Source organism: Anolis carolinensis, chromosome 2, assembly GCF_035594765.1.
Source record: "Anolis carolinensis isolate JA03-04 chromosome 2, rAnoCar3.1.pri, whole genome shotgun sequence".
Lineage (NCBI taxonomy): Eukaryota > Metazoa > Chordata > Lepidosauria > Squamata > Dactyloidae > Anolis > Anolis carolinensis.
Genome location: NC_085842.1, coordinates 98,324,232 through 98,339,237, shown reverse-complemented (window position 1 = coordinate 98,339,237; position 15,006 = coordinate 98,324,232). Strand labels below are relative to the sequence as shown.

The window sequence follows — 15,006 nt, the reverse complement described above, 5'->3', positions numbered from 1 at the left end:
TTTTCTTCTGTTAATATGTGGCCTAGACTTGCTTTTGGAGATCAGTTCAAAGAACAACTATGAATTCTGGGGCAGGGTAGATTTCCATCTTGCCTAAAACAAGCGGTGGTGAGACCTGTCTTGAAGAAGGCCTCCCTAGATTCGACCAACTTGTGTAACTACAGACCAATCTCCAACCTTCCATTTTTGGGCAAGGTCTTGGAGCGGGTGGTTGCCTCTCAGCTCCAGGGATTCTTGGATGATACGGATTTTCTGGACCAATCACAGTCTGGCTTCAGGCCTGATTTCAGTACCGAGACGGCTTTGGTCGCCTTGGTGGATGACCTCCGCAGGGAACTGGACAGGGGGAGTGTGACCCTGCTGGTTCTCTTGGACATCTCAGCGGCTTTCGATACCATCGACCATGGTATCCTTCTGGGATGGGCCTTGGGGGTGCTGTTTTGCAGTGGCTTCAGTCCTTCCTGGAGGGGCGTTCCCAGATGGTGAAGCTGGGGGACACCTGCTCGGACCCCTGGCCATTGTCCTGTGGGGTCCCGCAAGGTTCTATTCTGTCCCCCATGCTTTTCAATATCTACATGAAACCGCTGGGCGAGGTCATCCGGGGTTTTGGAGTTCGATGCCATCTCTACGCGGATGACGCCCAACTCTACTACTCTTTTCCACCAAAATCCAAGGAAGCCCCTCGGATACTGGATCAGTGTCTGGCTGCTGTGTTGGCCTGGATGAGGGCGAACAAGCTGAGACTTAATCCTGATAAGACAGAGGTCCTCCAGGTCAGTCGCAAGTCTGATCGGGGTATTGGGTGGCAACCTGTGCTTGACGGGGTCGCACTCCCCCTGAAGGTGCAGGTCCGTAGCTTGGGGGTCCTCCTGGATTCGGGGCTGACTCTTGAGGCTCAGGTGTCAGCCGTGGCCGGGAGGGCCTTTGCACAATTAAAACTTGTGCACCAGCTGCGACCATACCTCGAGAAGTCTGATCTGACCATGGTGGTCCATGCCTTAGTTACCTCTAGACTGGACTATTGCAATGCGCTCTACGTGGGGCTGCCTTTGAAGACGGCTCGGAAATTGCAACTAGTACAATGCTCGGCAGCCAGGTTTCTAACTGGAGCAAATTACAGGGCACGTTCAACGCCTCTGTTTAAGGAGCTCCACTGGCTGCCATTTACCTTCCGAGCCCAATTCAAGGTGCAGGTTCTTACCTACAAAGCCCTAAACGGTTTGGGACCCGCCTACCTTAGAGACCGCATTTCCCCCTACGAACCCACACAATCTCTTCGCTCGTCGGGGAGGCCCTTCTCTCGCTTCCACCACCCTCGCAGGCGCGGTTGGTGGGGACGAGAGAGAGGGCCTTCTCTGTCGTGGCCCCCCAGCTTTGGAACTTGCTCCCTAGGGCCCCCACCCTCCTCTCCTCTCCTTCCGGAAGAACCTGAAAACCTGGCTTTTCTGGAAAGCCTTTGATGAGTGAATTCTGTTGGTTCAAGTTGTCTGCCTACATAATAATAGACCCACTGATTCGCCTTCTTATTGTCATTATTGTCTTTTCTAGTACTTTAATGACTATGTCAATTACGTAACTACCTCCCCCCGATTTGACACTTTCGCCCTTTGGCCTAGACTTGTGTTTTATATCTGTTTTTAACGCTTTTTCCTGCAATATTGTTTTTATGATGGTTTTACTGATATTGTTGATTTATTGTTGTAAATTTATGTGTTTTGATTTGTTTTTATATTGTGATGTTGGGCAAGGCCCCATGTGAGCCGCCCCGAGTCCCTACGGGGAGATGGGGCGGGATACAAGAATAAAATTAAAATTAATAATAATTCTTACTGAAGCACAATAGGTCTGTCTTGTGCACTCTTAGAAAAGGCTACTATGAATACAAACAGAATTGCAGTCACAAAGTGCAGGCTGTAAATGTGATTTTTTAATAATAGTGCATATATAATGGCCTGCTAAGATCTGGGAAAGAAGAATCTTCTCATCCAATCTTGTTCCAAGCTGCTGGGACTAATGGCATGGGCAATAGTGTTGAAATTGAATGCTTCAGCTCATTTACATTATAACCAATAGAAGAAGAATGGGCTTCTCTTCAGGTTGGAAACTTGAGTGTTGAGTTGGAACGGGCTGCAGGTGGGGAAGCACCAGGTGGAAAGCTAGCTTCCAGTATGGAAAACAAGTTGAGATCTTTGTTCCACCCACAAATTTAAAGAAACATTTCATAGTTACTCCAGTTTGATAAGAAAATATTGATGGTTTTCTTGTAAAGTGACTTCATTTAGTGATTCTTAGAGTTGCTTCCTATGAGATATTATAGACACATGTACTTCTATTTATGGAGACATGTATTTTAATATCACACTGTTTTCTCCTGGAGGTTTAAATGTAAAATAAAACTTAATATTTAACACCTCCTTAGGGCTTCTATATATAATATCTATTGTTTGGTTTAAATGAAACGAATGCTTTTACCATACTGAGAACATCTTCATATGTGTGCAAATAAACCAAGATTTCTAGATTATCCTGATTTTCCTTTAAAAAAAAAGACAGCATGTAAGTACATATAGGGAACCAATGTGGTATAGTTGTTTCAGCATTGTACTATGATTCTGGTAACTAAAAATTCAAATCCCCACTGGATGATCTTGAGCAAGTCATACTCTCTCAGCCTTAGACACAAGCAACAAATATTGCCATGAAAACCTCATGATAAGGTGTCTTGGGGTTGCTTCAAGTCAGAAGGCACACAGCAAGAACTGGATACAGCCTTTTCACGTGACTAGGCAAAATTTACTGGAAATTGGTAACTGCCATCCTTAGCTTGTTTATGATTATTTTGGGAATTTTGGGAAGTCAAATAGGATCTTGAGTTCAGACATCACAGTGCATTATTGATTTCTTGTTAGTTTCTCCTGATAATGCAAAGGGAGAAAAGGTTGTATCCACTAGCATGCTGTTCCATTTCACAGTAAACCAAGGACCTTTCTTTATCAGTTTGTATAAGTGAAGTCTGTGACTTTTAAGAAAATCAATAAATCAGTATGCCCCTTGGGAGAATACGTGGTGCATATAGTGGCAAGGATCCTACTCCCCAAAAAGGTGTAGGATGGTTAAGTGAAGTAAGGATAGAATAGATTCCATCTTTCATATTTTGTATTTAAACTGGGTATAGAAAGTAAATAGGATTGGCTATAGGATGCTAAAACTGTATAGAAAATATGTAAACGGACATGATGGCCACAGGGGCCACAATAAGAGGCCAGCTCCATACAGTACGCAAGTCAGCTGTACAGCTCTGACCTTCCATTAACCTGTGAAGAGCAGACCCGAGAGAGAAATTGCAGGGCAGTGAAATGGTTAAACAAGGGAAGCAGTGTTATGCATGCTGCAGCAATTTTTTATTTGTAATTTAAGCCATGTTGAAGCTATAAAATTGCCATTTATGAACAGTGTATCGTATATGTTGTACATGTGTGAGGCATTAGACTTGCAGGCAAGCCTGGGAGTGTGCTAATGGCCAGCACCCTCCCTTATGCATGCTTAACAGGGAGAGAACAGAAAAGTAAATTTAGTGTATATGTCATAAAGCCATAAAACAGTTGCATAAATTCTCTCCCTCCTTTCCTCCCCAAGGGAGGAAATGCCCCTCCCCCCCCATTTCCATACATCCTTCTCAGCTACACCATTCCCAGCATATGAATTACTAGCGTATTTGTATTCATACAGTGGAGAAGTATGGTGTTGCCTTTATAAAACAAAACTTGACTGTGCAGGAGCTTAGTTGATTTTATTGGATGAGATTATGGCCCCTTCCACACAGCTGAATAAAATCGCACATTATCTACTTTGAACTGGAATATATGGCAGTGTGAACTCAGATATTCCAGTTCAAAGCAGATATTCTGCGTTATTCTGGCTTGATATTCTGGGTTATATGGCTGTGAGGAAGGGCCCTGTAACTCACTCAAAGCTTTATGCTAAAAAGCCTCTGAATCCACATCATGATTTTAAGGCAGTGGTTCTCTACCAGGAGTCCCCAAATGTTTTTGGCCTACAATTCCCAGAAATCCCAGTCAGTTTATCAGCTGTTAAGATTTCAGGGAGTTGAAGGCCAAAAACATCTGGGGCCCCAGGTTGAAAACCACTATTCTAAGGGGTTGGGCATTGTTTCTCTTTGGGGATGCATTTAGTGGCGATGGCGTTACAGGTGAATCTGATTCACAGTGAAATAGAGGCTGGTTGTATTTCTAAAGTAGAAGTTGGCAGAAAATCTAAACTTTAGATCCTCCAGCTCCCAGAAGACTCCACTTGCTAATGATGACAGATTCTGGGAGTTGAAGTCCAGAATATCTGGAGGTTCTTGCGCTACATCTTCCAATAGCTGTTAACATTGTGGCAAGTTGTGAAGAATGCTGGGAGTTGCAACCTGATAGCATCTACTCTAAATGCTTTGTTCCCTGATATTCCCTCCACCAAATCTCATGGGCCTCTCTAACCCTACACCAGTTAGCAAGGTGTTCTAACAATTCTTTGTTTACCATTTCCCCCTTCTTTTACATTGCACTATTCTACTTTAAAGTTCAAAGTTAACAATTTGAAGAACCACAATCTGGGAATTTGTGTTTCTGTGAGACTCTAAAAAAGTGTTGTTCAAGTAACTACCTGTTAATTCTTTTATACATGCTTCTCTGATGCTCTTCTTAAAGAGAAGAAGATGTCACTCAATAACTGCCTCTTCCTATCCATTCTCTCTCCCTCTTCCCCCCTCACTCCCTCTGTAGTCCCTCTTGGCAGGTTCCTCCACCCCTTTTAAAACCACAACGTCTCCTGTGCTGCTGTCCAAACAGAGTCCTGCTAAAGCTGGGAATCTGGGCATCAGTGAGAAATCAGCAATTGCTGACAGCTCATCAAGTGACAGTAGTGACTCAAACACGGATGCTGAAGTAGCAATTGCTCAGAAGGCAGGTGAGTCTTGGAGGAGGGAGGCAGGGACTCTGGCTACTTTACATGAATTTAGGCCATCATGAATCTCTTTCCTAGAAGCAAATACTTCCTCATGGAGTCTTCTGTTCAGCAGAATGTATTTATGTATTCAAGGGTGAGGCTGTTAGCATAATAAACCTCTCATCCTGTTTTGACCTGCCAGAAAGTGTTTTGTGGCTTGAAGCCTCCCCTTAAAGAGAACTTGAGAGAGGTGTGTGCTACATCTCAGCCACAGATATACAGGCAAGCATGTCCCACAGTGGACTCAGGGACTCTCCTCAAATAAACTTATGGATGTTGGGAGTTTTCACAGTGGACATGTTACCAGATTTAGGCAGAATAGATATTAAAATGGGTGAACATATAATAATAATAATAATAATAATAATAATAATAATAATAATAATAATAATAATAATAAAACTTTATTTATATACCGCCCTATCTCCCGGATGGGACTCAGGGCGGTTTACAGTCATAAAAGCATCACAAACATTACATAACAACATAATACACATTATTAAACAAAGTAAAATAATACAATTATAACAATAAATCACACTTACATGACCAGATCAAGGGGACGGGAACCATAAAGGGAAATCTTATGCAATATATTCAGGCTCAGAAGTCGGCGGTAGTCCAATATAATTACTCAAAAACCTGCCGACACCACCAGGTCTTCAGTTCCTTACGGAAATTGGATAATGTAGGGGATTGCCTGATCTCTTTTGGCAATGCATTCCAGAGCCGGGGGGCCACTGCCGAGAAGGCTCGTTCCCTCGTCCCCACCAGCCGCACTTGAGACGGTGGTGGGAGCGCGAGAAGAGCCTCCCCGGAAGATCTCAAGGTCCGCACTGGCTCATAGGAGGAGATGCGATCACGGAGATAGGTAGGGCCCAAGCCGTGTAGGGCTTTATAGGTCAAAACCTGCACCTTGAATTGGGCCCGGCAGTTTATCGGCAGCCAGTGGAGCTGCTTTAATAGGGGCATTGTGTGCTCCCTATAGCCGGCTCCCGTTAGAAATCTATATATTATCTGAACATGTATATTTTTTTAAAGTGGCAGTAGATTAAGCATATTTGATGTTCTTAACACAAAGAAATTGATTTCAAATTGTTATGCTATATTATGAACTGAAACCTACCTTGTGGTAAACCTTTTTCTAACGTACACAAGGAAGATAATTTGTCCCTAGATGGAATTACTACCATCCCTTTTCAGCTGTACAGGCATCACAAATATCAATTTATCTAGCAGAGAAACAAACCATAATGATAAGTCAGTTCAAAAATCTTTTTAAACGGTGTGTGGGTGTGTGTAGATATAGAATCAGAGTTGGAAGAGACCAATGGGCCATCTAGCTCAACCCCCATGCTATGCAGGAGAAGCACAATCAAAGCACATCCAACAGATAGCCATCCAGCCTCTGTTTAAAACTAGGTCTTGATTAGGCAGCAGGAAATTTCCTCTCATCCTCTACCTTGCTACAATGGGAAGAAGCATAATTATTATTTTTCTTTCTCGAGAAAACGTTAGTATCATCCCTGCCTCCCACCGGGAGGGGAGACTTGATATCTGCCTGAGTTTGGGGAGGATAGTTTTGGACATGGGAGCAAAAAGTATGCATGCCATTAATAGGATTTTGGCTCAAGTCTTTGGTTTAGATTGGGGCGCACCTACTGTCTCATGCTTCCTTTCTTGATACATTTACCACAGCTGCTTCTTCATTCCTAATACAGCAGCTATGTTTTGATGACATGTCATAGCATTAGTTAAATTTTAGGGAAGGAGCTGGAGGGGAAAAATAGGCTGAACAATCACTGTTAAATATGCTATCTGCTTAGCTTTCTATCAAAGTGTATGAGATTTGGCTCTTTTCTGTTTTGTTTTATTTGTAAACAGGAGCCTGTATTGCAACTAATATTACATTTAAGAACTGTTGGCTTTCAATTTAGTGGGGAACCTTTCGGGTGCAGAATGAGCCTGACTCCCAGCTTTCATCCAGTTTAGTTGATGGAGGAGTTCTATTGTGATACTTGTAGTTCAACAGCACATAGAGGCCTGCAGCTTCCCAACTCTTAAATTTAAAGGGTCTTCGAACTTATGATCAGCTCCTTGTGTTTCATTCGTTATTTCTCTGGTTCGGACTGCCTGAATAAAATGTTGATTGGGATTTTAGAACTCTCATGTCTGAAGTGCAAAGCTTCCATTCTGCTTAGGAGCCGCCTAGCAGTTTATGATCTGGGAAATGGTTGCATTTTGATAGAGACAAACAATTCAAGTAAAGGCCAGCCAACATCCCAAAACAGAAGTCTGATGCTGCCACCTGTTGGACATACTGAGAAATAAGTAAAACATGTTTTTTGGTTTTTGTTTTACTTCTGTGTGCTGTGTGTACTTATCCCTTTGGCAAATGCCTGAAGGGAGAAACTGATCCAAGTTGGCTTTGCCAGTTAATCCCAAGTGTGCGAGCAAAATGAATTGTTGACAGATGTCTCATATCAGAAAATGCTCCTTCTTTCCCTCTACCTCTACACTTTGTTCTTCCACCTGTTAAATGAACCTAGTGAATTGAGTAGGGAAAAAAAGTTTTATTTCTCATTAAATGTTGACTAATGGACTGCAGAAAACTCATTGAATTGGCTCTGTTATTTATTTCAATTTTGTGTTTACAGAAACTAGCTCCTTGCCGGCTTCTGGGAAAGAAGCAATTGTGGCCAAAGAGACTGCAGGTAAGGGGGCTACGGCAGGGAAAAAAGGACCAGGAAGGGACTCCTCCAAAGCCTCTGCCACCAAGAAGGCTACAGCAAAGACTCAAAGCAACGGGAAGGCAAAAGAAACCCTGGCCACCAAGTTGCCAGTCACTTCTTTGTTCAAAGCTAACCCTACAGATGTCAGTTCTAAGAGCAACGAGGGCCCTGTGGCCCAGGTTCCTGGCACAGGAGCTCTAGATAATACAGATGGGGCCACCCCTGTCGTGGACATCAAGACTCCAAAAGAAACAAAGGCACCCAAGAGCGGGGAGAAAAAGAAGCCATCCAAGAAGCGGAAACTGGCAACAGGGGAAACTGTCTCAGGAGAGCCAAAAGAGAAGAAGTTGAAAGAGGAGAACATTCTTGATATGCTGACCAAGAAAAAGAAGAAGAAGAAATCTAAGTCCTCGGACAATACTAAGCTGGCAAAGAAAGATGGCAAAGAGAAAAAATCAGATAAGAGTAAGCACAATTTCTCCTCCAAATGCCTGTCAAAGCTCCATGTTAATTGGTATTATATCTCCCTTTCCACTCCTGTCGTCAGTTCTCACTGCTTCCCTCAGGTGGGCTCATTTGGTGCTGTTTACTAGCAACAAAACCTTAGGCTTTGGTTAGGTTTGCTAGTAACCTAAGGCAGGCTTTCAACATTTCAGTCAGAAGGTTAGTTTGCAGGGAGAGGGAAAAGCCTTGGTAGCATCATCCAGAAGTTAGTGTTGCTCTTGGGGATTTGGGAGGCTAACATTTGACCAGCAAGACAGGAGTGGAACAAGGCTTGGTGCGGTTCTTTGCTCCAACACTGTACAAAAGATGGTCAGGCAATCATTCAGTCCAAAGTTGGTCCTAGAGTTTTCCTTCTTTTCTGTCCGCCCACCAGAGTGGGCCTCTATTACTTTTGATATATACCTATTTAATACAGGTGGAGCATCCCTTTTCCAGAATTCCAGAATCCAGAATTGTCTCCATGGGTGGACTGAAATAGTGACACATTTTGTTCCTGGTGGTTCTATGTTCGCAAATTATGTTTTATACACAAAATTATTTAAAATTTTCTTTATAAAATTACTTTCAGACTATGTTTATAACATGTATGTGAACATAAATGAATTTTGTGTTTAGATTTGGTTTCCACTCCCTTAAAATATTTCATTATGAACGTATATGCCAATGCAAATATTCTAAAATCCAAAACACTTCTGGTCTCAAGCATTTTGGATAAGGGATATTTTATCCTGTATATCCCTTTAACTGAAAATCCTCTACCAGATCAGTGTTACTTAAGCTACCTGATGTGAAGAACCAGTACCCCTCCCTTCTCCCCACCACCTTTCAAGTGAAAGAGACTGGATCCATTAACTCCCATGCTTGCTTGCTTTCCTGAAAACTTAGCAGATACTGGCAGTCAGAGGCTCAGAGACTGGCAGTAGTTACCATTTTATGCTAGATACTGCCTGAGTTGTTATGTTGTTTGTTTTGTATTATTTTGCATTTTCTTTTTATTGTGAGCTGTTTGGGCTTTTAGTTTTAAGATATGAACTCATTTAAAAACAGAAAGAGAAACTAAAATCAAGCTTAATTTGGCTTGATATTTTACCCCAATGTAAATTGACTCTTCAGATACGCCTTCTGATAACCTTTTTTCCATTGTGGACATGGTTTCATGGGGTTTGGAGTTTGTTCACTGACTAAAACTGGTTGCTTTCTAGCAGTAAGTGCTTTCTCTAGGTAAAGAAGTGTTTCTGACAGAATTCCTCAGGGTGAATCTGAGCAGACATGCAGGGTGTGTGCATACCCTCTCACCTCTTCCTCTTTTCTTTCTTTCCTTCTGGCCATCACAAGGCAAAGCGAAGAGGGTAAGAAGTGTAAACTATTTAAATGGCAGAGCATTTGTATAGCTAGAGAATGGATCCTTCACTGTGTGGGAAAAGCAGGGTCATGTTTAAAATTAAAATGGAGGCTGTCCCCCAGCTCTAGCCATATGCTCAGAATTTTAATAGACAGACAATCCCTCCCCTTAAAACACACACATGTTTCTGCTACACAATTGCTGCTAGTTTTCATTTGAAGCAGTAGTTACGGGAAGTCATAAATATCTGTGCAAATGACTCAAAAGTTATTAAGACTATATAAATGCTAAGGGTTGCTGTTCTTGCAGAATAAAAAACAGGAAAGGGAATCTTATAACATATTTAAGATTGCCACATTTATTTTTGCATTAGTGTTTATACATAGCACTCTACTTCCTCCATGCCCTGATAACAGCAGAATGTTGTGCCTATTAAAGAGGCAGCTCTTATTTCATACTTTTGGCCCATTTCAGGATATGAGTTGATATAACCTGATGTATTCGCTGGATTAATGTGAAGTTGAATACAGACTGGCTCTGACGTTTGGCCCAATGCTACTGGCCCTGTTGTAACGGTCACACAGTAGTTTATTGTTTTAATTGAGTGTGATATTGGTTTTTAAGTGTGTTTTACGATTGTTGGTTTTTACTATATTTTGTGTTATATGTGGCAGTAATCTTGCCATTATGTAAGACCGCTCTGGGTCCCCTTGGGGGAGAAGAACGGTATATAAAATAAATAAATAAATAAATAAATACTCAGGCTTCATAGCTTGCTCTTCATAGGCTCCACGGTTATTTCTTCTTTGCCAGTTCACCAGGAAGAGGTTCGCAACCTCATCCATGCCAAAGAAGGGGATAGGAAAAGAAAAGGGAAAGGAATAGATATGAAGGATAGGTGTGAAGGAAAGATATAGGGAAGGGGATTAGTGGGAGGCTCTGTTGGAGCTGAGTAACCATTGCTAGACAGATGCCAAACCAAAAGTAGATTTCCAGAGTAAGACTATGGTTTGATAAACTACACATATGTCACTTTAATCTTCGGAGGAAGCTAGTTATGTGCATTTTCTCTTGCTCTGTATCCTGAACTGGAATGAAAACAAATACAACAAGCACTTGAAAAAGATGTTTTTTAATGATAAAATGTACTGTTACAGAGAAAATTCAAAATAAGGGGAGAAATCAAAGGGGAGGGGACAGAATCCTTCTTTCATATAATTCATTAACCTACTGAAGCAAATCTATGTACTCTTGGTTAAGAACCCTAATTTAAATTTAATCTGGACTGCGCTATCCATTTTTACAAGAAGACATAATAAAACCATTTATTCCAGGTCATCCTCATAGATTGTGTATGCAACTGCCAGCCTTTTTTCTGTCAGCCCATTTTATTTTGTCTCTCAATCCCTACATGACCCCTAAACCCTGCTTTTATACATCATGACATTCTTACCCACCAACCTCCTGGACATTCAGAAAGAGAGTAGGGATTTTTTATATAAGTTTCTGGTCCTTGTGAATAAGCATCTTTAGCACAAAACTCACTAAACACAAAGCAATTCATGATTAAAAATATCTCGAAGGAGGTTTCCTATCTCCATTTCTTTCTTCTCAGGATTTATAGTAAAACAAGGCTCAGAGGGTTCTAAAATTGATGATTAACCAAACAAAATGAGCAAGAGAGAGAAAGGAGAAATAAACACAAACCAAGCAAAGTTTTTTAAGATACAAGTTTCAGTTTTTATCACCAATAAAAAGACTGAGGTTTGCTTGCTATGATACATTTACCTTAACACAGAGTTGAATGAAAGCATATCTAGCTGAATCCTAGATTCCTGGCAATCCCACAATTACGAATATCTGATGTACGTAGACTCCTAGTTACAAATGGGCCTCTCGCCTCCACCTTTCCTTCTCCTTCATGTCTTTATCCCATTCCACCTTCCCTTTCCTTGGTGCATCAGCTGAATCTCCCTACTTCCAAAACGACATCTGCAACCCCCTTCTTTCTGCACTGCCACTTCACCACAAAAACCTCCAGTAATTTTCCTTGCAACTCCAGAATAGGTTTTTAGAGTGCAGTCAGGACTGAAGAAAAGGGAGTCAACCATTGGTTCTAGTAGAAACATTGGATGCAACCTTATTCAATCTTGGCTTTATAAATGGTTTTATAAGTGAGTCTATCAGTACTTTCTGACAGTTATGGTCTGATTTCTTTTTTCCCCTCCCCCACCATAATTTTTTATAGAGAAAAAGAAGAGTAAAAAAATGGAATCCATTAGTAAAGATGGTTTGCAGAAGAAAAAGAAGAAAAAGAAGGTAAGACATTTACTTGGTCAAAATATCTGTTTTCTTAAATCGCTAAAGCTGCAACGAGAAATAGATATACAGTAGAGTCTCACTTATCCAACATAAACGGGCCGGCAGCATGTTGGATAAGCGAATATGTTGGATAATAAGGAGGCATTAAGGAAAAGTCTATTAAACATCAAATTAGGTTATGATTTTACAAATGAAGCACCAGAAGATCATGTTAGACAACAAATTTGGCAGAAAAAGTAGTTCAATACGCAGTAATGCTATGTAGTAAATACTGTATTTATGAATTTAGCACCAAAATATCACGATATATTGAAAACATTGACTACAAAAATGCGTTGGATAATCCAGAATGTTGGATAAGCGAGTGTTGGATAAGTGAAACTCTACTGTACCAAGAAATAAGATCCAATAGAATCTGTTAGACTTGTGTGGAGTGAACTGTCTCACACAGCCATTTAGGAGTACCATGTTTAGTTACATGAATGGTCTGCCAAGATTGATATACTTCAAAAACTGTTTGCTTAATGGCAAATCTAATACTTACCACACACACTTAATTCTTCCAGAGACTTTCATTTTTCAGCCAGGTGCCAGGAAAGTTCTTTTATGGTGACTATCCTAAATGAAGTTAATAATAATAATAATAATGTCACTGCCGTAGAGCTCTGGTACATCTTCTGGCTGACACGGGTGGCCCTTGCTGACATCAGCAAAGGAGGAAGGGGAATCACACTCCTGAGCTCTGCGGCTGTTCAGCAGTATCAGTGGCGAAGGAAGGTGACCGTCCAGCTGGGCCATGTAGACCCCACTCCCCCACTGCATTCAGGCACAGGGCATATGGGCACCTCAGAACTAATCTGGAGCATTTCTGTTCTGGACAGAACCTAAACTAACTTCCAGTGTAGACATGCTCTGAGAAATGGTTATGAGTGTGATTTAAAAAACTGGAAATTCTTATCTGAAACTTTGTCTACGTGCTGTAAGTTGAGCCAAGGACATCTTGCTCTGCTCTTTGTGTATGTATTTTTTAAAACAATCTTAAGTAATTTATTTTGGATTCTTTCCAGAAAATAGGCAACCTTGAGGGAGCAGCATGATCACGTAAGTGTCCTTAAGCACTCTGCTGATTGCTTCATGCTAACTTGGCCAAGTTTAAATATATAGCTGTCTCTTGCTGGCTATAATGTTTTGCTTCTAAAGTTGATATTTCCCTGCAACTGCTAAGTGGATCAATCATCTCAACCAGGGTCCTCCTCTTCATTTGGAAAACAACTCCCACCCTCATGATTACTGGAAATGTTGACTGTAAGGACTGTAATCAGACAATATCTAGAGAGCCCCAGGATGGGATGGCAGGTTTAAATTGCAGTACATCCTCCACTTTTGTAGGAGTTGGGGATGCACAAACTGGGGCGGGGGGGGGGTTAAAAACTCTTTTGGAGTACAGCTGTCTAGAACTATCTAGGTCCTCCAAATCTACGAATAATCAAATGTGTAAAAGTTAAACCTGCAGGTGTGGGAGGCTGACTGTACTCTTGCTTATGTTGATTTAAACATATGCAAGCCATCTTGAGCCTACCTAAGGTGTCAAAACAAAATACAAATATAAAAATAGTGTAATGTAAATAATAGTTTAATAACAGTCTTATTTAGCAATGGTGGGGAACCTCAAGCTCCGGGGATAAATCAGTCCTTGTTTTCCTCATGGCACCATTGGTTGGTGGTTTCCCAGCAGTTGTATTAAATATTCCCCTTCCTAAAAGGAAACACACACGTTTTCCAACTTTAGCTTTGGAACAACACTTTATCATCATGTAACAATCCTTGCTTATAAGTACAGGGATGCAGGCTTTGAGAATATCCCTAAATATATTGAAGTATCTTGTGGGGACAGGGGAGGGAGTCAGGTGGATTTAAGGTTAATAGGAAATGGCTGATTGGCTTGTAGAAGTAAAGCTAGCATGTCATCCACATGTGAATAAAAAGAGACAGCATGTACCCTTAATATATCCTAGCAGGATATGTCACTTCTTTCACAATTTTCATAATTTCCTCTCTCCCACAGTGATTGTACAGCACACAGAACTCTACTGGGAGCGCTCAACAGAAAAGAACTACTTGTTTATATTTTTTAAACAAAGAAGATGTGACTTTGAAGATCCGACCTGATATTAAATCTTAATTTATAACTATTTTTAACCATTAATTTTAGAGTTAAGTATTACTTGCAGTTGACCTGAGCCTGGACCTTGGGGAAGGAAGCTATTCTTGATTGCTTTGCCAGGGGGAAAAATTCAGATACGGTTTTTATGGGAAATAAGATGCTGAAGACACAAAGCCAGCTTTGATTGCTCGGTTTTTTTTGTGTTGTTGTTTTTTTCAATCCAGCAGTTTTGTTTACTGCTATCTCCTCGTCCTCCTTTATCTTCTCCCACCCAACCCTTAAGAGTTATATTTTTTTTAAAGGAAAACAACCGTCCCTCTTTTTACACCTTTTTTTTAAATAGCAAAGGAGATGACAATCCTCTGGCTTTAGTCTGTTCAAGTTTTCTTCCAGTATTCAATATGTACAAAGTGATGTTGTCCTTAGACAGAGGTCTTTCTCCTTTTGTCTCATTCTTTCTCTTTATAAATAATGGATCCAAATAAAAGATTATGACTGGGGAAAGAATGCGCATATTTTTGGAAACTTAAAATGGAAAAATCAGCCACTGCTGAATAACATTTGACCAACCCACAGCCAGCTGGAATCTTGTGTTGAATGTTTTTCTTTTAAAAATGAAGCATGGTTTTCAAGCATGGGTAGAGTAGGCCAATGTAGAAACATTGGACTATGACTTTAGAGACTAGGTTTGAATCTCTACTCAGACATGGGACCGACTGTAGAATCATAAGAGACCACATGGGCCATCCAGTCCAACCCCCTGTCATGCAGGAAAAGCACAATCAAAGCACCCCTGACAGATTGTCATCCAGCCTCTGTTTCAATGCCTCCAAAGGAGGAGCTTCCACCACACTTCGAGGCAGTGAGTTCCACTGTTTGAGAAGCTCTTACAGTCAGGAAGTTCTTGCTAATATTCAGGTGGAATCTCCTTTCCT

The 15,006-nt window shown here is 41.1% G+C and overlaps 1 protein-coding gene across 3 annotated transcripts in view; it reads left to right on the top strand.

The window, feature by feature from the left end:
* tcof1 (treacle ribosome biogenesis factor 1) overlaps positions 1–14,578 on the top strand; it is a 46,527-nt gene extending 31,949 nt beyond the window's left edge. For all 3 annotated transcript variants that reach the window (XM_008104823.3, XM_008104821.3, XM_008104820.3), the window contains exons 14-18: positions 4,785–4,968; positions 7,665–8,204; positions 11,834–11,904; positions 12,975–13,008; positions 13,973–14,578. In XM_008104823.3, coding sequence (XP_008103030.2) covers positions 4,785–4,968; positions 7,665–8,204; positions 11,834–11,904; positions 12,975–13,004 — 825 coding nt within the window. In that variant the 3' untranslated portion in view covers positions 13,005–13,008; positions 13,973–14,578. The remainder of the gene's footprint in view (positions 1–4,784; positions 4,969–7,664; positions 8,205–11,833; positions 11,905–12,974; positions 13,009–13,972) is intronic.
* Positions 14,579–15,006: the final 428 nt, after the last annotated feature.